The 26,831-nt window shown below is 38.7% G+C and overlaps 1 protein-coding gene across 1 annotated transcript in view; it reads right to left on the bottom strand.

The window, feature by feature from the left end:
• Positions 1-26,831, bottom strand: part of ITPR2 (inositol 1,4,5-trisphosphate receptor type 2) — a 482,247-nt gene that overhangs the window by 143,235 nt on the left and 312,181 nt on the right. Inside the window, exons 38-43 of the mRNA XM_003792467.3 lie at positions 16,345-16,453; positions 15,663-15,850; positions 9,745-9,928; positions 8,319-8,575; positions 3,026-3,226; positions 313-423 (exon numbers count right to left, since the gene is read on the bottom strand). Of these exons, the coding sequence (XP_003792515.1) occupies positions 313-423; positions 3,026-3,226; positions 8,319-8,575; positions 9,745-9,928; positions 15,663-15,850; positions 16,345-16,453 (1,050 nt within the window). The remainder of the gene's footprint in view (positions 1-312; positions 424-3,025; positions 3,227-8,318; positions 8,576-9,744; positions 9,929-15,662; positions 15,851-16,344; positions 16,454-26,831) is intronic.

Consider the following 26,831-nt stretch of genomic DNA (forward strand, 5'->3'; position numbering starts at 1 on the left):
CCTGCCCCTGAGCATGACCCCAGTAAGGAACCCTGCCCCTGAGCATGACCCCAGTAAGGAACCTGCCCCTGAGCATGACCCCAGTAAGGAACCTGCCCCTGAGCATGACCCCAGTAAGGAACCTGCCCCTGAGCATGACCTCAAAGTTAATTTCTGTGTATCAGGAATTTAGTAAGCATTGTCATCCCTGTCTATCAACCCATCAGCTGAAAATACAATAATATCTTGCTTTTTACAAGAATCAACTCTGAAAGAGAGTTTTAGGCTATAGAAAATATAGCTTTCTCTGCCTGAACGATGAATTTAGCATACCTTTAGCTGGAGCACCAGGTCCATCCGGTATTTACCAAGAGGGTTTATGTCATTTAGAATCAAAGCAATGATGATATCGATCCCATTAGACTCATGAGTAGCAATACAGGTCTAGAAAACAAAACGTTTGTAAAATAACACTTTAGCCACCACATAGCACTAGACATAACAGGATGTGAAATAACAGAATCACCTCAGTCTTTAGTGTTTTTTAATCTTTAAAATATGATTAAGATTTAACTTTGAGCATCTGACTCATTCTTTTGTATAGGGTCTGACTATTAATTGATCAGTGCTGATTAAATGGCTTTGTTTGCAGAACACTGAGAGAGATTCTGTGTGAAGCACCTATCTTTTAAAATGAACGATTTTTATAGAAGTTTGAAGACCGCTGGTTAAGTTACATACTCTGTTAGTCAATAAATTTGAATATACCCATTGACGGAAGAGTTCCTTAAACTCAGAAATTTAAGATTTGATCTACTTCACAAGAATATTCTTATTTATGAAAGCAGTGTGTCTCTCATATTTATGACTTGTAAGTAAATTTTATAGCAGTGATAAAGTATTTTAATTGAACTGCTGCTTAATGCTAAATTAGTGACAAGAGCTGCTGCTTTGCACACTGGGTGGAAGACGGGCAACATCCCGAGAGACGAATGTCCACAATTTGAAGGTCAACTGTGTGAGGGTTCTAACCTCAGTTTTACAGAACTTAAAATCAGGAACGACATGGGACATCATCGAGGGGTCTGAAAAACTGAACTAACTCACCTCACAGGGGGAGACTTACATGAGAAAGACTGTATTCAAGGCAACTTTGGAACAACTGCTTTTTCACTGTGGCTCTCATTTCTTCCCTTTTACTCCCTCAACACAGGGGATAAGTATTTTCCATCTGTCTTCTACATTTCCTGAGGTTCTTCTGCTCATTAAAATGCTTGCCAGACTTGGAGGGAATCCATTTGCAGATCATCTCTAGCACTCACTAGCAACCCTCTTTCCTTCCACACAACTTTCAAAGCGTGGGGAATTATATGTGGAGTTCGTGTTATTCCATAATGAGCTTTTATTTTTACAGCTAATTGGATTTTAGTAACTTACTTTCAAAAAATTCCTTTTTCTTGCTAGACCAAAATTGGGGACCATTCTCACAGGTTTTCCATGAAATAGTGAAATGGACATATGCCATACATATTTTCTTTTATAGATGTATAAGGTTTTATCACAACAAAACTAAATCCTAGATTTTATATGTTTTTCTTTAACTTTGAACAGTTACCTTTTTTTGTATCATTGCTCTAGGAGAGTGAAATATAATCCAGAGAAATACGGGGAAATAGCCACAAACTCTTGCAGCATGTCGTACATACAACACAGAAGGGGAAGAATAACCCCATCATGAATAAATGTCAAATTATTTATGCCAATTATTGTCATGTTTTTATTTTATGCACCTATGTAAGCATGTATATATGTGCGTGTGTATGTGTATATGTACATGGACACATGCATAGGTAACAGATAATAGATATTCACTGTGAGTCTCATATGCTGTGGGTGTATATCTATTAAGTACTATATAAATTGCAATAAAAAAGCAAACTTTTAAACATTTATTTTCTATGTCAACCAGTTGGTCTCAATGGCTTCTTTAAAATCTATATCCAGAAATGTTTGTGACTTGAAAACTTCTTCCAGGATGGATCCTCACATGGGACACTGGCTGTGTGGTACCTGAGCTGATGCTGTGCTGTCAGCTCTCCAACTTCAAGGCCACTGCCCTGCCCTTTACTGACCCCAATGTTCTTCCCTCTATTCCTACACGTGTCCTTGATGGGGACAAGATGGGGACTGTCCTTGATGTCCAAGAAAGTGGCATCAGAGACAAATATTCTGGAAAACAGAGTTGAAACTCTGCCTCCCCAAAAGTAATATGCTGAAAAGGGCACTCTATTTAGACTCTGAATCACAAGTCCTGAGTTGTAAGAACAGCTGGCTCTACAGCTTACTGATTCTGTCACTCTGAGATTCCACAAAGTCACTTAATCTCTGAGTCAGAACCTATTCATCAGCAAAACAGGAGTGATAAGACCTACTTCATATATTTACTGCAAGAATAAAGGAGATAATATACCCTACCCGCTACAGTGGAGCCCAAGGAGTCAGAGAAAGTTCATTCCACAAATCCTGGAAAGTCTCTAAAGATGAAAACTGAGTGACGGCGAAGAAACATTTCACTCTTTTTAGTAAGTACGATTTTTACCATGAACATTTTCACGGAATTTTATATGATAAAATTAAATAAAAATATAGCATAGTCAGCAGATGATCTAATTCACACCTACATAGGAGAACACCTCATTTCAATTCAAGTTAGGGGGGAGGGGGAGGGGAGGAGGAGTTTGCGTGCTCCCACTTAATGGGCACAATGTAGGGGTGTATGTCACACCTTTCGGATGGGGGATGCTAACTGCAAGAGGAACTTTACCTAACAAGTCATTTTGTACCCTCACATTAACCTGAAATTAAAAGAAATAGATACATGGCATAGTATCTGCTAGTTTACAATTCGGGCTTTGCATGTTTTTATTAGGAAAGCAAAAATATCTAGCAAAGAAAGATCTTTTGATGCACACACAGGGCTGGCTCCTTCCCCAACGCGGTCGCTTCGCTGATTGGCTTCTGCGTGAAGCACAGCTTTCACCCTTACCTGATTCTCATGGCATGGGCCCTGGCAATACTCAGTCAGGCTCTCCAGAGTCTGGTTGACCAGCGCCACGTTCTTCTCATTGATGTAGAGACCCAGCAGGCCCAGGCCACCGGTGGTACTTCCACAAATGCAGTCCAAAAACTGAAGGGTCTCACAGACCAGGTTGTAATTTGTTTTGTTGTTTTGATTCCTCAAGAAGTGCTGAAGGCAAAAGAAAAAGACACCTAAGGGAAGGTTTAAAAAATCACGCTGCCAGCCTTTTTCCAGGGCAGTGGCTCCTGCCTGTAATTCCAGCACCCAGGGAGGCTGAGGTGGGTGGATTGCCTGAGCTCACAGGTTCGAGACCAGCCTGAGCCAGAGTGAGACCCCATCTCTAAAAAGACATAGCCAGGTGTCGTGGTGGGCACCTGTAGTCCCAGATACTTGGGAGGCTGAGGCAAGAGAATCGCTCGAGCCCAAGAGTTTGAGGTTGCTGTGAGCTACGACACCACAGCACTCTACCAAGGGCAACAAAGTGAGACTCTGTCTCAAAAAAAAAAAAAAAAATTATGGTGTTAATTATTTTCAGTTCTCCTTGCATGTGTGTTTTTCTTTTACTTTTCTTTCTTTCTTTTTTTTTTTTTTGGAGGCAAAGTCTCACTTTATTTATTGCCCTGGGTAGAGTACCATGGCATCATAACTCACAGCAACCTCAAACTCTTGGGCTCAAGTGATCTTCTTGCCTCAGGTTTTTCATTTTTAGTAGAGGTGGGGGGTCTCTCTCTTGCTCAGGCTGGTCTTGAACTCCTGAGTTCAAGTGATCTGCCCACCTGGCCTCCTAGAGTGCTAGGATTATAGGTGTGAGCCACCATGCCCAGCCCACGTGTGTTTGTCTTATTCAAGAAGATCCCCCACCCCATCAACAACCCCGTGGCAGCGTGTAATGAAATTTCTCATTATGAAAAGAAAAGTCTCCACATTAATTACATTTCTCCTTGGGTGTGGAAGGCCCTTATGTTTTTCTTCACACATGTATGTTTAGCAGCATCATTCATAATAAACAATTCTCAATGTCATTATCTTAAAACTACATAGAGAAGGTAAACATGATAGAAAGCAGGAAAAAGAGAAAGAATAAAGAAACTACAGACAGAAAGACAGGCCGGGCGCAGTGGCTCACACCTGTAATCCTACCATTCTGGGAGGCTGAGGCAGGCGGATCCCTTGAGCTCAGGAGTTTGAGATTAGAATGAAACCCCATCCCTACTAAAAATAGAAAAACTAGCCAGATGTTGTTGTGGGCGCTGTATTCTCAGCTACTTGGGAGGTTGAGGCAAGAGGATATCTTGAGCCTAAGAGTTTTAGGTTGCTGCTAGCTATGATGTCACCACAGCAGTCTATCCTGGGCGACAGAGTAAAACTCTATCTCAGAAAGAAAAAATAAAAGGGAAAAAAAAGAAGTTCATTAGAGAGAAAAGCAAATTTTCAAGTATAAATGATCCCTTATAAATAGTTCAGCTTCACTATTCATTGGTTTTTAAATGATAGTGATTGGCAGCTAACTTCAGTTGGAAGCATCTATCAATATTTCCAGTTAACAAACAACCCCACTTCTAAAAAGTTATTCCAGGTAGGTGTGCACAGGTTTAAGAGATAATAGTACATACAAACAGTAAAATACTGACAAACTATTAAAATGAAGTGCTTCAGTATGTACACATAACCTAGCAATAAGTAATTTACTAATAAGATATATTACTAAATAAAACATGTAAGTTAAGGAATACTGCTTTTTGTTTCTTTTTAAAGTGTTTACCTGCACTGATCAATATGCTTATATATACATAAAAATCTCTGAGAGAAAAAACAACCTGTGAACAGTGATTTTTCTCTGGGGAATAAACCTGGAGAAAGAGTAAGCAGGGAGAAAGTTTTTATTTTTTATTTTAACTTAGCACTTACTTTTATTAATTTTTTGTTTATTTATTTGAATTTATTTCTACCATTTCTGTTTCCTACACAGATGCTGAGTACCAGTAAGAAAAAGAACACACTAAGAAACTATCTTGGCTTTCTTAAAAGAATTACCTCCCAATCAGTCAGTATGTGGCTCTGATTAAAGCATTTAGACCACAAGTGAGGGACCTGTAGCTTTAAGGCCACATGTGGCCTTCAAGGTCCTTAAGTGCGGCCTTTGGACTGAATCCAAATTTTACAGAACAAATAGTTTTATTTTTATTTATACATTTTTGTCTCTCTTATATTTTTATTTTTAAAATAAATGTATGAAAAATACCAAAGAATAAAATAAGTTCCCATGAAATAATCCTTCCAGATTGAACTGCTACCATTAGAACCTTAGTAAGCCATAAGGGCTAAATTGACAGTAGCTTTGCATTATGATTTAATTCTAATTTCCCCACCCAACTAATATCACTCCTGAGGCCAGTTGGTGAGAGTGTATAGGGGTACAGCACACCAGTCTGTCATCAGCTGTTGACAATGGTATACTCTGTTTCTGTTTGAAGTGAAATTTGTGAATAGCTGCACAGCTGGACAGTACTTTTCAATTCTGTCTGCTTAACAGCCCATCATTTAAAAGAAGATCAAGAGAACATTGAAGGAAGAAAACAGATTTTTTAATGAGGATTGAGAATTGCAATGTTATCTTACTTCGGCTAAAGATAGGATGATATTCTTTGTGATACTACAAAATTAACATGAAAGAAATTCAATGCTCATCAGCACTGTAACACTCATCAAGACCACGAATACTTTAACTTAGAGGGACAGGCATGAACGGTTGGCTGTACTGCAGAAATTAAAAGATGAAAAGTAAAAGCAAAGATAATGCTTTGAAGCAGCAATAAGACTTGGAAATAATACCAATGAAGGAACTTAGAAAGTAACTTAGATACCTGGGGAATGGACAGCCATTCAGTGAATTCATTGTTGAAGTTACAGGATGCTTGGATCCCAAAACTGTTTCAAAGTACAAACAACTGCCTCTTTCAAGAAGAACCATAACTGATTGGCAGTATGAATTAGACTTCAACTAACAGAACAACTTGGTGCAATACTTCAAAAAGAAAATATGTATTATTCAATTGCTTTGGATGAATCAACTGGTAACCACTGACTTGGTGCCTGTTTTATTCTTCATTCAGGGCATAACAGAAGATTTTCTTTGCTGCCAAGAATGACTCTCTTTGGGCACTCTTGCAAACAGAACATGGGGAATGGATATCTTCAACATCTTTCAAGATAAATGCTGTGAAATTAGACTGAATTTGATAACTATTTAATAAGCTGTACCTTCCATAACAGGAAAACATGAAGGGTTTAGCACACAGATTTTTAAAAAAGTATTAACAGATCCAGATGCTCTTAGGTTCTTTGTGTCTTGCATCAGCAAAACCTCTGTGCTACTATTTTGAGTATGCTTTGCAACAAGTTATAAGTATTGTTAACTATATTAGTACAAATGCAACAAGGCATCTTCAGTTTGGTAACCTGCTAAAGTTGAAGGATGAGGCATTCAGCGTGGATTTGCTCTGTCATTCTGAAGTGTATAAGCTATTGCAGAGACAGGTGTTGCCAAAGTTTTTTGTCTATTAAATTTTGATAGTTAAATTTTATGTAGAACAGAATCAGCAGTGTGAATTATTGAAAGATTTCTATAAGGATGCAACATTTCTGTGTGATATCATGTCAACTCAAAATGACTTGAACATTTCTCTGCAAGGTGGAACTAAGTCTACATAGGATATGTGGCAAAAAAAAAAAATCCAAGCATTTCAAAAAAGGCTATCTTTTCTCAAAACACTTCTTTAAAAGGAAATTTCAGGTAAACATTTTCCCCCCTTAGCAAAGGTCATTGATGAGCAGGATGACAGATGTGTATTATATGAAGAACACACAGCTGTGATATGCCTATTAACTGGAGAATAACAATGAAAAGTTCACCGACTTTAAGAATCATGACATCACACTCAAATTGGTATTTCAGTCTCATCTAGCTGATATCATGAAGGTACCTAAAGAACTACAATTGATTGAATTCTACGTAGGTGACACATTAGAGTCATTGTTTCATGCTAAGAAAGATCCAACTGCAGTATTCTATGTGGTAGAATACCCACGCCTTCAACGACATCATTCAGATGCATTCATAATGCTTCCTTGCTTTTCAGCCACTTATTGATGTGAACCTATATTCTCCCACTAACCCAAATCAAGACGCCCGTAAGATCACAAATGGCTGATACCCATTTAGAGGAACGACTGAAACTCCATGCTGCAACCACATATTCAAATGCTTTCCCACAAAAAGGAGACACAGCAAAGTCATTGTAAGGTTAGCTAACTTTACAACTAACAAATAATTTGCATTTTTTAAATGATTAAGTATATAGTAGTTAAGTTTTTATAAAATAATGTACATTTTAAAGTATATCTAATTGAAGTTTCTTGAATATGGCCTTATTTGATTATAGCTAAACTAATGTGGTCTTCCAGCATGAAAAGGTTCCCTTCCCCTGATCTATTATATGCTTTATATATCTATTTTATACACTGACAAACTACTTTGGGTGGATAACCCATGGCCTTTTAGGTCCATAACTGTGGCCTTTTGATGGGATCCAAATTTTACAGAACAAATCCTTTTATTAAAAGAGGTGCAGCAGAGAAAGATAAAGGTTTTCTTGCCTCCTTTGGCATTTAAAAAAGGACTATCATGAAATCAGAAGCTGCAGAAGTCTGCAGGTTCACAACCCCTAGAAGAGGACAAAATTTACTGGCACTCTAACAGGGCAAAAAAGATGTAAGACAACACCTGCATTCATTTAGAAATGCATCATCCTTTACTCCTATAAAAAATTCTCTTCTCTACTAACTCTGTTTCTAATTGGGACCTACAATGTATCCTCACACACACAAAAAAATACATTGGGTTGACAATAATGAAAGTCCCATAAGTATATAAAACCATGAAAAATATAGATGAGACAAATACGACCTTGCTCAATGAACATCGAAATACTAGGAATAAAGTGATGTCCGTTGAGAGTCCAAAGATTTGCATGGGGATACACAGACTGATACTATATAAGGCTGATTTTTTTTCTTGCATAAAGGAACTTTCCTCTAATTTTTCTTCACTGATACAAAAGTTTCTTCCCATTTCAGAAAAGCACTATTGCCTTTATTGATTATATTTCCAAAACGCTAAAACTACTTGTGAGTTGTATCTGAATTTAATTACGTATAACCATATGCTGTATTCTCGGCTTTCCCACAAAACAACAAATACCTGCAGCTCCTGGTTGTGGTTCTCACACAGCAGCTGAAGGAACCTCAGGATTGGCTGCATGATGGCAATGGTGGGGCTCATCGTCACCTCCTCTGCAGACTTTTCCTCCGCACTCCCTGCTTCTGGCCCCGTGCACATAATGTCGATTTCTGGATCCATCTCTCTTCTGTACACACAATATGCTTTGGATGTTGCTGAAGATGCTTCTGTTAATTGCCCTTTCATTCCTTCTTTTAAATGTAATGATGAATCTCTTACTGAAAATAAAGCAGTATTCTTACATACCTGAAACAATTTCCTTTCGCTAATTAAAAATAAGAACAAACCCCCCAAAGAACAATAACAACAACAACAAAAAAAAACACAAGACAACCAGGTATCCATCCATATTCTCTAACAACTGAATTAAAAATTGCCTGACAAGAGGTGCAACAATTTCAAAAAGAAGGATTTTAGATAGCAACTAAAAAGTCAAATTTGCAATGAGAATTAAAAAAAAAAAAAGATCTCAATGCTTAGCCAATTTTAGAGGGACTTATGTCATTCTGATACACACACACACACACATACACATACAGAGTGTCCATAAAGTTCATGTACAATTTAAAATAGTTGGCTATTTCATTTTATTTATTTATTTATTTGAGACAGAGCCTCAAGCTGTCCCCCTGGGCAGAGTGCCGTGGCATCACAGCTCACAGCAACCTCCAACTCCTAGGCTCAAGCGAGTCTCCTGCCTCAGCCTCCCAAGTAGCTGGGACCACAGGCGTCCACCACAACGCCCAGCTACTTTTTTTTTTGGTTGCAGCCATCATTGTTGTTTGGCGGCCCAGGCTGGATTCGAACCCGCCACCTTAGATGTATGTGGCTGGCACCTTAGCCACTTGTGCCACAGGCACCGAGCCTAGTTGGCTATTTTAAACTGCACATGAACTATATGGGCACACGGTATATAAACACACGTGAGTTCACATATGTGAAAAGGTAGAAAAAAATGATGCGACGAACTTCAAAATGTTAATGATATCTTTATGATTTGTACTTAGTACATGGATGATTTTGTCATTTCAAATACCGAGAATGTTTTTGTTGGCCCTGTGTGCTATAAGGTTTTCTCTGTTTTTAAAGTTTACTTTTCACGGCCACTTAAAAGGTGTGGGGCAGGGATTTTTTATCATGCATGCCACAATGAAATCAAACATTGTTCATGTCACTGGCTGCCTTGCACTGATTATGTCTCATTTAAATCTGGTCCTGCAGAGATGTTTTAGGGTCAAGTCATGACCAAAATTTTTTATGGATGATCAGAGCCACAGTAGGGGTAATTAAGCCCAGAGAAATGCGATGACAAAGGTAAGTGCCACTTAAACACTGTTACCCTCTTATCTCTCACTCTATTCTCCCCAATACTCAAATGCTTCTTTACCTCTCATTCGTGGACCAGATGTCATCAATTCATTGTCATCATCCCTTTTTTTGCTACCTAAGTCTATGGTATTAACTGTCACCGTTGATCTTATCTCCTTCTGAGCAGCCTTCATTCGATCATAGAGAACTTTGAAGAATTTTTCTGACTTTTTTTGCTCATGCAACTGCTGGTAGAAAGAATACTGCAAGAAAACACATTTTAAGGTATCAATACCCAAAGGGAGACAAATAGTGCTTCTATGCTAGAAATAAACATAAGCATTATAGATAAAAGCACACATTTCATGTGCTGCCCATTAGTTCATAAATTGACAGCCTTTGCCAGTTTCTTGTACTATTTAATGTATACTAATAATAGCTAGTATTCACCTAGTACTTTTCACTAAACCCTAACATTTTACATGCTATTTAATTTATCCTTACTGGTTACGCATGTATTTTTTAAAAATTTATAAGGACACCATAAGAAGTTGTATGGAAAGCGTTCTTTCAGTGTTGTTATAAAGTCATTCATTGATTCCACACATATTTACTTAATACCTACTATGGGCCAAGCCCAACGCTAACACTAAAGACAACAAAAAGGAAAAGCAACTACATTCCCTGCCCTCCTGAGTCTGCAATCTAAAGTTGAAAACAGGCTCAGCACCTGTGGCTCAAGCGGCTAAGGCGCCAGCCACATACACCTGAGCTGGCGGGTTCGAATTCAGCCCAGGCCTCCTAAACAACAATGACAGCTGCAACCAAAAAATAGCCGGGCACTGTGGCGGGCGCCTGTAGTCCCAGCTACTTGGGTGGCAGAGGCAGGAGAATCGCTTGAGCCCAGGAGTTGGAGGTTGCTGTGAGCTGTGATGCTACAGCACTCTACCTAAGGTGACAGCTTGCGGCTCTATCTCAAGAAAAAGAAAAAAGTTGAAAACAGCCATGAATCCAATGGCCATCCTGTATAAATATGAGCTTATGGAAAGTTACAAAGAGTTATTTTTCTCTTTAACTTAAAGTGCATTAATTTAGCATCTGTTACCATGGTAGCCTCACTCATGGGAACTCACTGATAAATAGGTATGAAGTTCTTTTGGTTCTTTTTTGGTTATTAGCTACATTGCCTCACATGGAACCTAGGAGAAACCCACTTTAAAATAAATGCTGCTTGACAGTGAATAATGATGCAGAGAGGGTGTGATAAATGTATCTTAGTAAGACATGGAAATATGGGGACTTGGGAATATTTACCCTAATCATCATCTCCTCCGTGCTTTATAGAAGTATGAAGGAGAAGAGAGAGAAGATAGGAAAGATATTACACTCCAAACATAGAAGATTCTATCCAAAAGATAGAATTTAGATGGGGAGATTATAAATTATTAAATTATTAAAATCAAAATTATGAGATGGATGAGACAAAAGAAACATAGTAAAAATTAATACAGATGGGAATGCTATAACTCTCATGATTAAAAGAGAGTTATATAAGCCCCATCAGAGACAGCATGAAGAAACCGTAAGAAAGCAATAGTAATTTCCGGATTAAGCAGAGCTGGCTGTGATCCAATATAAGAACATGTAAATGGCCGATTCTGGGGAGTTTCCTTCTGCAGAGAGGCCTTCCTAAAGGAATGCCTGCAAGCACCATGCACAGGTCTTGGGGTTTGTAAGGGAGACGGAATGACATCAGGCCTTAAAATGGTTGCCTGCACTTGCCATTGTCTGTATCAGCCATATAGACAGATACACACACAGAGTGTTTTACAGAGCCTTAGATGTCAGCTTCACACCTCCAAGGGGACGTTCCTAAGCAGAGGGCTAGCAAGCCCTCAAGGAAGAAGGCCAAAAAGTCACAGTAACCATAGCAACTACAGAAAGATAGTCAAGCTGGCTCTGTTAATTCAAAGGATTGATGCGGCATTCACAGAACTCTACGGTCCCATGAATTAAGCTGATGCTTAAGCCCTAATATTTTCAATATAACAGGGTCAGAAGGTGGAAGGAAGTTCCAATATATGTATTAATGAGGAATTATGGAAACATCACGACTCTGTTAAAACAAAGTTTGTTCTTCCTCATCTGTCACCTTGAAGATACTCTCAGTCCGACAATGTGATGAATAGAGTGTTCTGATTTCCATTTGATAATTAATAAAATGAGGTTTAATAAAGGTAAGTGACTTGCTCAATTATTAAATAACTTGTAAGTGGTGGAGTTAGGATTTCAATCTAGATTTTCTGACTCTGAAGCACTAGATTTATAAAGTAACTTCTTAAGCTCCAAGCAATAGATTATTTAAATAGAGGACACTTTCATAAATCAGAACTTTTACAAATCAGAACTGTATGATGCTGAACAGCATGATTTTAATGAAGATTAAAAGTTTCTTTCTCATATATTTATGTAAACTCAACATTAAGGATTCATACTTTTTAAAAATTTTTTTGAAACAGAGTCTCAGTGAATGTTTTTCTAATGACACCAGTGGAAATTTAGTTCAATGGCAGCACCTCTCTTTGTTTGTTGTTGAGACAGAGTCTCACTCTGTCGCCCTGGGTAGAATGCCATGGCATCATCATAGCTCACAGCAACCTCAAACTATTGAGCTCAAGAGATCTTGCCTCAGCCTCCAGAGTAGCTGGGACTATAGGCACCTGCCACAACATCCAGCTAGTTTTTTCTATTTTAAGTAGAGATGGGGATCTCACTCTTGCTCATGCTGGTTTTTAACTCCTAAGCTCAAGTAATCCACCAGCCTCAGGTTCCCAGAGTGCTAGGATTACAGGTATGAGCCACCGTGCCCAGCCACGGATTCTTCTTAATAAAGATATGGTTTTTGCTTGGGAAATGTCCTTTATAAGCTGCATAGAGTGTAAGGGAAAATGTCAAGAGTTTGTAGGGTTTGTTTCTTTCCATTTTTGTTTGCTTATTTTGTTTTGCTTTTAGGCATGAAGGGCAATGGATAAACAAGTCTGTGGGACAAAAAGTGGTAGAGGCAGAAAAGGAAAGTGAAGTGAGGATGGAGAAAGACAGGAGCATGAATTCCCCTGTGAAATTTCCCAGGCGCAAGGATGGGGAAGGTTATTTCTAGAAAGGAGATGTTTACTGCAGCTAAGAGCAGCCTACATGGGCTTAAAATACCTGGCTCTATCTCTAAGCAGCTATGTGAGTTCTGATCTGCCTCAGTTTCATCTTCAGTAGGAGAGGACAATACATGTGTTACCTCATAGGTTGTTTGAGAACCAACTCAATACACATGAATTACTAAGAATAGTGCCTGGTATTTAGCAGATATTAGTTTTCTTATTATTAGTGTGCAATTTCAAATTACATAATTACTTCGTCTCAACTGATCTTTCCCTTTTCTTTTCTTTCTTTCTTTTTTTTTTTTGGAGGAGGGGGAGATGGGGTCTCACTCTGTTGCCCAGGTTGGAGTGCAGTGGTGCAAACACACCTCACTGAAGCTACAAACTCCTTGGCTCAGGTGATCCTCTTCCCTCAGCCTCCTGAGTAACTAGGACTACAGGTGTGCATCACCATATCTGGTTAAGTTTTCTTATTTTTTTTGTAGAGAAAGGGTTTCACTACGTTGCCCAGGCTGGTCTTCCTACTCCTGACCTCAAGCAATCCTCCCACTTCAGTTTCCCAAAGTGCTAGGAAAACAGGCAACAGCCACCATGCTCAGCCTCTACTGATCTTTAATGAAAATATATTCAACACATAAATTGACTTATGTAGTTGAAATTAAGGGAGGGGCTGCAATTCACACCTTAGCACAACAGCAGGGGTTTCAAGACAATCCATGCACTGAGGAAGCAGGACATTCGTGGTGAGGGAGACAATGGGAATGTAAACCTCCCAGGTGACTAGCAGGAGTCTTCAGGGAGGGCTGAGCTCTACAGTACTATAGGGCAAGGAGTAGGGTACAAGTTGATGTCAACTAGACACCTCCTGGAGCCAGGAGCACATAGCTGACATTTGGGTTATGCAAGGACGTACATAAGTAAGGGACCTGAATAGGGGAAAGATGGCAAATGAGACTGTCATAACCCATCATAAAGGAAGGTTTTCAAATACAATAGCAATTTAACGCTGTTTCATAAAAAAAAAAATTGTTGAATGGCCATAAAGCACTGTAGATATAAATAATAAGACATGGTCCCATACGTTAAGGAAGGTGAAATTTAATTGGAGAGCCAGGGTATAATACAAATGGTAACAAAGCAAAGTAGCACAATCCAAGTGCCACGTGAGTACTAAGAAAGGGGCGAGGGATCTCAGGTAAGAGAATGGTCACCAGACACCCCAGGCAGATACGGAAGACTTTGTGTAAGAGACAGAATGTGATTAGGGCCAATAACTTGCACTTACAAACAGGGGCTATGATGGCAAGTCCCAGAGTTATAAACATCTGACTGATGTTCTATTGTATATGTATACCACATATTTTAATCATTTATCTATTGATGGAAATAAGCAATGTACCGAGGGACAAACACCATATGGACTCTCTACATGTAGAATCTAAAAAACTCCCAGAAGTAGAGAGGAGAGCAATGGGTATAAAGTTTCAGTTACACAGGAGAAATATGTTTTCGGCTTCTTTTGTACAGCAAGGTGACTACAGTTAATAATAATGTATTATATATTCCAAAATAGCTAAAAGAGAGAATTTTCAATGTTTTCTGGCAAAGAAATGATAACATATTTAAGGTGATAGATATGTCAATTGTCCTGATTTGCTCATTCCACAATATATAATCATATCAAAAATATCATAAATGTATAAAATTCTTATCTGTCAATTAAAAATAAAAACTAAATTAAATGGAAAGAGAGCAAGTCCAAATTCAATATTTTGGTTGTAGAAGAAAAGATAATTTCCAAGAAAATCTACTCAAATTCCTCCATCACCCCCTTTCTCAATTGCCCTCAGAGGAAATTTGTCCTGCAGATTTAGTATCATGAGAATTTCCAGCACTTTCTTTCCCCAGCTAAGAAATAATGTTTGGGGGTTGTTTTTGTCACTAAGCCATTTGCTGTTCACAAGGCCTTTTTTCCTAAAGCCTCTGTTACTGGATGTCGTATATTAAAGTTCCCATTGTTCAATGTATTTGATGGCTAATTAAAGCAAAACATCCCAGTTTTGAATTAAATGTGTCTTCTGCTCTTCTCGAATAGAGAAAGGGGATTTTAAAATTTCTAACTAGTTGTAAGCTTACAGTTTCCTTTACCAACCAATGTAGACTCAGAAAGAGCAGGCTTCTGGGTAGCAGGGCCGACAACTAGATAAGAGAAATCAAGTGTTCTATACCTTCCTATAGCGACCAGAGTTCACAGTATACAACTTACAGTATAGTTTCAAATAGCTAGAGGATTTGGAATGTTCCCAACACAAAGAAATGATCAACGTGGATCAACATCACACTGTAATCCACAAACACGTATAATTATTACATGTCAGTTAAACACAGTAATAAAAGCAAAAAGGAAAGAAAGAAAGAAAAAATACCTAAAGGCCAATGTTGTTCTCTGGGAGCATCCCCAGCTCTCAGGCTCCTGGGACAGGTTTGCCTCTGGGTGTGGCTGAGCCCAGAGGCAACCTGGGGGAAGTTTCAAATGGAAACCATGTGGCTTCTGGAAGTAATGGTCTAATCTCCTGTGTGCAGGTGGGAGTATTGCTCCCTAGTTCCTGGAATCATGTCAGAAGGATGAGTCCAAGGAATGTTCTGCTTTACTGAATAAACTGTGAAGCCCTGTGGTTTCTATAGCAAATCAAATAAATGTATCTGGACAACGTGACACACAGATTTATTTTTCCCTGAGAAAGCAGTGAGAAACGAAAAGAAAGCATTGTTTTTCTTCAGTTTCTATGACAAGTAAATAAGAAATACAAATTAGATGTAATGCTCATGATTGATAAACAGGCACCTGTGTTTGTGTATTTCCTCCTTCGAGCAAGGCAATGCCGAGAAAAATGCCTTCTGAAAAAATTCTGTCATTTTTGGTGTTCACTATAACATCGATGACAAGTTCTGATGCACCTTCTTTATCCAGCAGACACTGAATATCTGACATTGATATGCCCATCTTATCTGAATCTTGTCCAGAAAAGCTTCCTGTGATTAGTAAAAATAAACAGTAAGTATAGGCTTTATTTGCATGTAAAAGCTTTCAAATTCTTAAACCATAGAATATTTCTATTGGGACTTTCCCCCTCCACAAAGCTACATATAATAGAAGCTTGAGTTCAAGAAATACTAAAAGTTTGTGAACACAGTGATTTTAATTAAATATCAGACACTTGTAATTAAATGTTTTTTTAAGAAAAATACTTTAGAAAAAGAAAACCAGCTTTATACTTGTTCTCTGTAATAACATACTAAGAAATTATAACTTAGTTTAGCTATTATTTTCCCAAAGTCAAAAGGCACAATCAATTAATGTTTAAATCTGTTGTTTCATGAAGCCCAAATTGTACAAAATCGTTTTAATAGTGCTTTTAAAATAAATTTGTGTTAATATTTTACCATTTAAATAAAATACTAGAAGAACAGGGACATGCAGCTATGTCACGAGAGTCCTCAAATGATAAAAATTCGACCAGCATTACCTCCCACTTGTGTAGTTTTGGGGTAGGTTCCTGACAGGTGTCCGTTCAGACCAGCTCCATAATCACCTTTAAAGTAGCGATTCAATAGTATTTTTCTCAATGTGTTACCCTAATGAAAAAGATAAGATGTATTATTGTTTTCTTTTCTAATAAAAGTACAAAAGCCAGCATATGGAAATGTTACTTAGAATGCATTTTGTGAATGATGCTGAGACATGGAAAAATTAATTTTATATAATTTTACTTCTTATATAAGGAGGGTGAGAGGATCCTTTTGGAGGTGATGAATAGATTTATAGCACAGGTGGTAAAGACAGTTTCACAGTGTATCCTTACCTCCAAAGTCATCCAGTTGTATATATTAAGTATATACAGCATTTTATAGGTCAATTATATTTCAGTAAAGTGGTTTAAGCATAATTTTACCTTAATCACTAAAAGTTAAAATAAAACAAATAAAAAATAAAATACAGTATTTTCAATAGAATATACTAGAAAAATCACCAATGCTACAAATTTAAGATTGCTAAAAAACCTGAAGCTCCCAGTGCTGGCTAAGAGTTATCGATGGTGCCTAAATAAGACACAGCATAATAAACACCTTAAGAAAGCAAAAGCGTTAGGTAGAGGAGCTTAGTCAGAAAGAGGTAATACAGAGGTATACAGCAGGTGCTCAAAAAATTAAGCTTCACAAAACAGAGTTAATTTTATTTAAACCCCAGGTTGCTTATTCAGAAGACAGTGGGCGTAAGACGGTGTAAGGTACATAATTCAAAAATTCCTAAGTCTTCTATAATGGACTGATGACAGGACAATGTTTAAACGATACATCTTACAATATAATTGTTTACGTGTACATAAGAAACTTAAATGATTAAATTTTCCTTTTCAACAGAGATTATTATTTTAATAAAGAAGAGTGACTGAAAAGTTGTTTCTACAGGAATCATGCTTAAAGTATTTAAATTACACAAAACAACAACTGAGATGTTATTCTGATCTTGCAGGTAAGAAAACTATGGGCCCAAGAGCTGCAGACCATGAAGCTAACAGGTGCATGAGCAGGACCTGAACGCAGCTCTTGACTACAAAACCCAGCGATGTCCTCATGCCATGCTGCACCCACCCCTGCAAGCACCCGCCATTGTTCCTCTCTCTCATTCTCTTATCCTTTCCCAAGGTCTCCATGTTGGGTGCTCAGTTCTTGGGTTGCTCCCCCCTCCTCCTCCCCTTGCCCCTGGCCCAGCAGCACCCTCACCTGCTCCTCAGCTGCACAATCACTCCTGCAGTTCTGGCTGCCAAATGTGCTCCCCGAGCTGCCCCCGGCTTGCCTAAGCTTCTCATTCTGTTTCCACTTATCCTTACCTATGTCTTGATGCTCTACTGGCAGCTCAAACTCAGTTTTTCAGAACTGCATATTCTTTCTTTTTCGAACATGTTTTCCTCTCAGTTTCCATTTATTATAAAGGAGATCACAATCATTCTGGTCGTGCAGTCTTCAAATGGAAGGAATAATCTACTACTCCCCCTGCCCCAGCTTGACAATGATTTGTGAAATCCTGCTTATTCCACCTTTTCAACTGTAGCTTCCAACAGTGGCTTCATATGTGAGATTTTACCAAATTGAAGTAAGCGATCATTTCTCCACCAAAGTGTTCTAAGTTTTTCTCTTTGCTCACAAGATATTCTCTGGCTGAAATGGTCTTTATCCATCTGACTTACAGAACATATATATATATAGTTTTAGGGACTATCTCAAGTGAGTACTCCCCTAAAAGAGATCACAACGGATGAACGTAACAACGGAGACACCTCCCAGGTCCTGTGGAAGCATAAGAAGCAGCAGTGCGCTCTGAGGACGCTCTCCATGGCACAGCTCCTGTACCAACCCAAATGATCGCCATCAGACGAGTCTTGTGCACAGTCAATGCACAGCCAATATGTCCTAAGTGCCAAAATGCCAAGAATTCAAATACACATTCAGAGTGTCTGCAGCTGCTTTTCTTTATTGCAACTTTTATTTATTGATACTTACTTATAAGTTCTTAGAACACAGACATTGATTATTGCTTCCTATTTCAAGTTCTCTTCCCTTAAGACTTTTCAATATAGGGGTGTAAATAAAGTGATGACTAGTCTTGGAAGAATAGGGAGGTGTTAAGAGTTTATTCTACCAGTGAACACAACTCTCCTATCCCTTATAAAACATAAGCAGGGCACCTAGAGAAGACATACGAAATAAAAATAGCCTTTGTTTTTTTCTTTTCTTTTTTGAGATAGAGCCTCACTCAGTTGCCCCAGGCTAGAGTGCTGTAGCATCATAGCTCACAGCAACCTCAAACTCCTGGGCTCAAGCAATCCTTCTTACCTCAGCCTCCTAATAGCTAGGACTAAGGGTGCCCACCACCATGCCCAGCTAGTTTTTCTGTTTTTAGTAGAGATGGGGTCTCACTCTTGCTCAGGCTGGTCTCAAATTCCCAAGCACAAGCAATCAACCTGTCTCGGCCTCCCAGAGTGCTAGGATTACCAGGGAAGGGCCGGCTCTGCGCCTGTGGCTCAAGCTGCTAAGGCGCCAGCCACATACACCTGAGCTGGCGGGTTTGAATCCAGGCCGGGCCCGCCAAACAACAGTGATGGCTGCAACCAAAAAATAGCCAGGCGTTGTGGCGGGTGCCTGTAGTCCCAGCTACTTGGGAGGCAGAGGCAGGAGACTCTCTTGAGCCCAGAAGTTGAGGTTGCTGTGAGCTGTGATGCCACGGGCACTCTACCCAGGGGGACAGCTCGAGGCTCTGTCTCAAAAAAAATAAAATAAATAAAATAAAAATAAAAAGGGAAGGGCCTTTAAGTTGAATTAATTCCATCTTCTCCTTTTTCTTCTTCCAAAAGGAGAAGAAAAATAAAATGAAACAAACATCTATTCGGAGCAAAGTCTTCAGGCTTTTACAGTGTATTTCATTTTAGTAGGAGACACTATGAAAGAACTTATAGGTTTATAACTATGGGGTTAAAGTTATGAGCTAGGAAGAAAAATGTGAGGTCATATTAACTGAAGCGCTAAATGTTTTGCAAGTGTAGCTCAGTTTGCTGTACTAATCATGGCTCTCACTTCTACAGACCACTCACTCCAACCCTAGAAGAGCCGTGTGGCCCATTTCTAATGACTAACATTGACAGATGTGAAAATCCAGGCCTTTTTTTCTTGAAAGTGCACGAGTCAGTGTCAGGGTACGGAAGACAACCTGTTGGGAGTGGATCTTTTTCACTCACTGCAACAATTTTTAATCACACTACTCCAAGAATCCAACCAAGAAATAAACAAACAATAGCTTATTTTAAAAAAAATGAAGAAAACTGTTTTTGACCCTTTGTTTTTTTTTTTTTTCCTTTTTTAAATTCTCTTTACATTTCTGGGACAATAAAGTAAAACCAATCATAGAGTAGAATTAGGTTACATCAAATTAAAACTTATATTTAAATTCCCTTCGGGCTGATAAAATCACACGCGCCTATCACATTCATAAACACCAGAATCAAATGAGGAGGGCCAGGGTGCATCAGCTCACACCTGTAATCCTAGCACTCTGGGAGGCTGAGGTGGGTGGATTGCTTGAGCTCAGGAGTTTGAGACCAGTCTCAGCAAGAGTGAGACGCTGTCTTTACTAAAAATAGAAAAACTAGCTGGGCATCATGGCAGGTGCTAGTAGTCCCAGCTGTGAGGGAGACTAAGGTAAAAAGCTTGCTTGAGCCCAAGAGTTTGATGTTGTTGTGAGCTATGATGACACCGTGGCATTCTACCCAGGACAACAACGTGAGACTCTGTCTCAAAACCAAAATAAAACAAAACAAAACAAAAATCAAATGAGCAATACTCTTATCCAATTACAGTCTAGTTAAAAGCATTGTTTTTCTAACTACGTAATATTTAGCACATCACACACAGAAAGTGGAGGGAACTCCCCATTTCTCTGCTATTAACCCTGGCATCACACTGCCTGAGTTCAAATCTCCTGTCGGCCACGTATATACTGAAGGATCTACAGCAAATTACTTCACCATTCTGGGCCTCAGTCCCTAATTTGTCAAATGGAATAGTTACTACCTACCTTTATCAGGTTCCTACGATAATTAAATATTTAAAATGCACATGAAGTACCTAGGACAATCCCCAGCACATAGTAAGTGGTACCCAAGCTGTGTTGGTGATGCTCTCCCTGCCAGTACACAGAGTATTTACACCATGGAACAGTTTACAGCGTACTAAATGCTTCTGTGTGTGCCTTCCCACTGGATACCAAACCTTCCTGTGAAAGTGAAAGAAATTTCTAACATACAAAGAAAAGGAAAAATTTAAATAAAAGATAACCTATCTAAAATTCTGATTTTTCAACTATTCATCAGTTTTTGGAATTATATACTTGGTGGCTAACATGGCAAAACCATCCCGAAGCACGCATGTTCTTCACTATGTAAAACGTAAACTTACAATGTCAACTAAAGTGGAAAAAATTCTACCTTGGTTCACACTTCATAGTTCTTGGCTAGGACAAACTTTGGTGTTAAAAATCAGCGAAGAACAGGCACAGATGGAACAGGATTCGCTGTGTCCCTGTGACCTGCTCTCAAGAATGGGAAACTTCACATATTGCTGTGTCACAAGTTCAGCAGAACTGACCTCCTGTCAAACACGAAGCTCTGACCGGAGGGATGAGCGGCAAGAAGTGTGGCCCAACCTGCCTCGTGTCATTTGTGGCGGCCTGCACTCTCTGGGACAGGTTACTTAGTTGTGTGCCATCTCCCCTCATTACTTGAACTCAAATAAAGTAATTGCAGGGCCACTATCAGAAATTCTGGTGACAGGGGTGCAAATGACAGAGCCATAATTGCCATAGCAAGAAATTCAGGGAAGAACTAAAAGTGCATTGAGCCATTCTGAAAAGAATCCCACCACCATTGAGAAGTTTGACTTCTGCACTGGTTCTTCAAATCCAAAATAAATCCCTGACTGGGGCCTCCATGGTAGGTATCTTTGTTGGGTTAGACCAATTAGCAAGGAATGTCCTTTGCAGTCTTTTCAACAGCAGAGTCAATTCCAGGCCACAAGACACTGCTGTTAGCCAATGTCTTCATGTGAACACATCCCAGATGTGCTAAATGTAATGCAGCCAAGATAACTAACAGCCACCTTCTGAAATTACAACAAAGTATCTCCATAAAAAGACATCTTCTGTGGCCAGAAAAGTCATGCTGACAGCATATTAATATCTGGGAGGATTGGTTTTTATCTTGGCCACTCCCTGTTACACCAAGTCCCATGGATCAAACATTAGGCTCAGAAATCACTGCCTTTCATTCATAGCAAGGATGATATAAATTTACTGATCCTGGAAAGGACTGACATTTTCTTTCATTTCCGAGAAAACACAACACTGTGTGCTTTAAGAGGGGTTATTAGCCTTAGGAGAGAAGAGTTCAAGGATGTGACATTTGAGGTGCTGTTTCCCACACTTGTTACCATCCCCTTGGGAAAATGACACACTGAAGTAATCCTATGTTTCCCCTGTGGGCAATATAATCAAGACATCATGAAAAAATGACATCACAACCAGGATCCTGGAAAATTATATCCTCAACTAGAAGTTCAAAAAGTAAAGACAGTTGCAAACTAAAGATGCTCAGCTTAATGATTTCTCCCTCAAAGATTCATGATTAGCTACTAATCAGCCTAGACTGAATCTGCAAGGAGATGATTATATGTACCTGTGGTCTCTACACAGTTTCATTTTAACATTAAACTTGGTATTAGCATAATTAGTGTTTCCCTAACCTTTTAGTTTAATGACAATTTGTCTGATTAGGATATTTTTTTTCTCATTTGAATTTCCAGGGGTAAAAAGATACATTTCTCATTGTAAATCTATTATGATAATAACTGTATTTTTTTGGAATTAAAGCTCATCACTAGAATCAACTACATCTTCAGGGAAGTCCTTTGGGATAATATGGCCAATCTCCTATAATCTAGCTGACTAATGGTATGAATGTCTTCGTCTACCAGTTAAAGGAGTGTATGCCAATTTCTTCCCATTGCATCTTTCTTAAGATAAGAAACATACACTTCAATAGGAATAGTTGTTATATACAATCATAAGATGCTCTTCATTGGTGCAAGGATGCAATCATTATAATCTTGAAAAACACGTGGATGTTTCAACAATTCTTGTATACAGCCTCATGAAAAAAATACTAGTAAATTTTAGAACCAAATATTCATGAACCACAATGGTAATCTATTTTTAAATTCCTTCCTTCCTTGTTTTTGTTAATTGTAAAGACATTTATTATATTTCTACCATGAGTCAGGAACTAGGAAAAGGGGTGCAAAAAACAATCTTGCAGCATATGGCAAAAGAATTTTCAAATATGTAGAATTGGGACATGTGGCACTGCTTGCCTACCTTTGTTTGTTTTATTCTTTTTCTTTCTTTTCTTTTTCTTTTTTTTTTTTTTTAACAGTATCTTGTTCTGCTGCCCAGGCATGAGGGCAGTAGCATCATCATTACTCACAGCAACCTCAAATTTCTAGGCTCAAGCAATCCTCCCACTTCAGCCTCCTGAGTAGCTGGGATTACAGGTGCACCACTATATCCAGCTAATTTTTTGTATTTATTATAGAGATGGGGTTTTATTCTTCCTCAGGCTGGTTTTGCATTCCTGACCTCAAGTGATCCTCTCCTTCAGCCTCCCAGAGTGTTGGGATTACAGGTGTGAGCCACTGCACTTGGCCTTGACACGGTTATTCAATATAAATGTCCTAACTTGTGAAATTTAAACATTTAAAGCCTCAATGATGATGCTTACACATTGGATGACGCTGCTGGATACAGGAGAACTTCACTAGTCACTCTGGGTTTATCAAATATCCTAGCCTCAAGACAAATGGGGTTGCCAAGAAGGCTTTGTTAGCGGATGATTCTACGCCCAATAAATAATGAGTAAAGGAAACTGTATTTATGTCCTTTGGGGTATAATAAAAGTCAGCTTTTAAATTCCAGGAAGCATCAAACTCAACAGACTTTTTCACCTCAGTCATTTCAAATACAGGGTCTGCTTAAATTCAGGGTGAGGGAACTTACATAATCCCTCACCAATAGGACTCGAGAATGAACTTTACTGCTGTAATTATTTAGTTTTCTGACTAAGCAGTCTTCAACTGATCTACAGAACATAAAAGGCAAAACATTGAGAGGAAAGTAAGTAAGCAGGAAATGAGCAGATAAGCTTTAGATATTATCTCCTTATTGAAGAAAACTACTGGACTCACACATCATAAATCACTACCTCATAAAATCACACGCAAATGGCAGGGGCACACGATCATTAAAGTGACACCCGTAAGCTCTTGGTATCTAGTATAAAAAACTACTAGCGCACGATTTGTTACTTTAAGAATGGAATTAATGCCGCCCAATGTAAGCATGTGCACGCACACCAAAGATTGGGAAAAATGGAATTCTAGAGGTCACTGTGAGGCTTCGGGAAAGACTCACTGACAGGTGGTGTGGTAAGGTCCGTGGACTCAGTAAGGGACTCAGCTTATGGCAGTCATGGAGAACAAAAGGCAGGAGTGGAGAGGAAATGGGAATAAATGAGGGAACTGACACTGACTTGAACAGAAATGTGAACTACCGTGGGAGAGGGACGTTCTTAGACACTGGGAAAGTTGTATTTAGCTTGCTATATTAACATTCTGTCCTCAGATGCTGTGGTTCCGATCAGAGAGTTCCACAATCATTGAATGAAGACGGATACAAAGGCACAGCTTTGAGAAGGTGTGACAGGAGCGGAGGAACAATGGACAAAGGAAGGACAGACCAGCCCTACAATGACCTTCCTGTTTCTAGGACCTTTCAAACTCCTTCCTGGAGTCTCTTGCACACTCAATAGCAATGTAGTCCTTGAGCACCAATGGTAGGAGATGCTCCTGCAACACACACACACACAGTGAATGAGAAAGAGAGACACTATTCTTTTTCCCAAAAATACTAGAAAGAAATGGTCCTTAAAAGGGAGGAAGAAAATTAGCACTTGCATTACTTATTAATAAATGCAAAAATTTGGCAAAAGAAGTATGAAGCCAAATTTTGATAAATGTGAAAATAAATTTAGAAGTTCCCCAAATAGGAGGCAAATACGTATGGAGCTGGCATGAAGAGGAGTCTACATTGCAAAACTTCAAAGGGAGGTCTTGAGAATTAAATGAGATAATATCTGCACATAGTTTACATAACAAGTTCAACTGACGAACGCATCCTGCGTTGGCAATGATAATGCACTTCAGTGTTACTTCAGTGGAAATGATGTTTCAGAGACCAGTGTGATTAAGTTCAGATTTGGGTTCTGCCATGTCCTGGCTTTGTGATCTCAAGAATTATACTTAACTGTCCTGAGACTCAGTTTCCCCATTTATGAATAATATTATTATTGACACCGCTGGGTCATTTAAGGATTAGAAAAGCTCTGTGTTCTTAGCTCATTGTAAGTGCTAAGTAAACAGTTACTATAACAGTTTACTTAAGTTTATAAGAAAATATAAGCTTCCATCTGGGAAGACTTGCACAATTGATAGCATAATGGAATATTATGATGCCCAGTGCCACAAAGATAGACATAGCTTTAGCTGCTGGCTTAAATATCTAGTTCCAACCTTCTGTAATTTCTTTAAGAGAATGCAAATGAAGGGGGAGAGGGAGGAGTGTGGAGAGGGGAGGTTGGGTAGAGGGAGGGTGATTGGTGGGACCACACCTATGGTCCATCTTACACGGGTACATGTGAATCTTTCTAAATGTAGAATATAAATGTCTCAACACAATAACTAAGAAAATTCCATAAAGGCTATGTTAACCAGTTTGGTGAAAATATTTCAGATTGTATATAAAACCAGCACACTGTACCCCATGACTGCATTAATGTACACAGTGATGATTTAATAAAAAATGAAAAAATAAAAAAAGAGAAGGCAAATGAAAAGCAGCATTCATTTTGTAGAAGATAACTTTGAAGCTAAGTTGATCAGTATGCTATGATTTCATAAAAATCACCCTGAGAACATGAACAAAGCACAATTCTTGGGAAGACGATTTTGATGATGTTTTCTTGAAGTAGTGTTAGGAGGAAAATAATATCCCATGCTCTATGAGACGTACGCTATTTTCCCTCCAAATATTTACTTTTAGTATAAGTGATATAAGAAATGCATTAAACATATTTATATGACACAACAGTCGTTCATTAGGAAAGACTGAGCTTCCTAACTCGTGTTTCCACATCCATGTGGTGCCCCCTTCACTCAGCATCCAGAGGTTTGCGAAACAACAGAAGACTAGTATTCGGAGTACGTGAACACATAGAGAATACTTACAAATCAATACGAAAAAAGTAAGGACAGAAGAATTGAGCTGGCAGTTCACGTAAGAAACACATATGCCAACAAACACAGAAAAATGCTCCTCACTGGAAATTAGTGAAATACCAATAAACTGGTGGAGACACCATTTACACCCAAAGAATTGGCAGAATTAAGAAGTCCTTAAAAACCAACTGCTGAAGCGGATGTGGCTTATGAGAATATGGGATGCAAACTTGCACAACCCCTTTGGAAAACATAGCAATAGATGTTCTCAGCTAAAAATTTCACTCACAAGGGAACATAAGGTCAAGGAGATAAACTGTGTCACATCCTAGACATTCATACTAGTATTAATAGCAATAGTAAAACAAACAGCAAGCAAAAATTATCTGGAATCAACCCAAATAATGAGTGACAGAAAAACAGACAAATAAATTACAGCATCCTCTCAGAGTGGAACAGTATACAGTGGTAAACATGAATGAACTGGAGCCTCACAGAAACACAATTTGTTTTCTTTTTTAAAACAGAGTCTGACTTTGTCACCCCCAGTAGAGTGCTGTGGCATTATCATAGCTCACAGCAATCTCAAATTCTTGGGCTCAAAGGATCCTCTTGGCTCATTTTTTCTATTTTTAGTAGGAATGGGGGCCTTGCTCTTGTGCAGGTTGGTCTTGAACTCCTGAGCTCAAGCAATCCACCCACCTCGGCCTCCTAGAGTGCTAAGAGTATAGGTGTGGGCCACTGCACCTGACCCAGAAATACAACAATCTTCATGAGTCTTAAAATATTGAAAGGGAGAAAAAAAGAAGTCTAGAAGATATATAGTGCGGTATTAAAAATGTGAGTTACAGTTACCACTGGAAGGAGAGGTGAAAACACAGGAAGACACAAATCATTAACAATATTCTCATCCTTCAGTTGGCTGAGGGATTCATGGGTCATCATTATGTTATGGTACTTTATAGTTACAATTACGGTACATATTTTTTCACATAAATTCAATTTTATATTTAAAGAAGCTATTCAAGAAATATTGGACCTTGTGATGATAGCTTTCCCACATATGTTCTATTGCTTC

Source organism: Otolemur garnettii, unplaced genomic scaffold, assembly GCF_000181295.1.
Source record: "Otolemur garnettii isolate 467f Iridium unplaced genomic scaffold, OtoGar3 scaffold00057, whole genome shotgun sequence".
In the NCBI taxonomy this organism is placed as follows: Eukaryota; Metazoa; Chordata; class Mammalia; order Primates; family Galagidae; genus Otolemur; species Otolemur garnettii.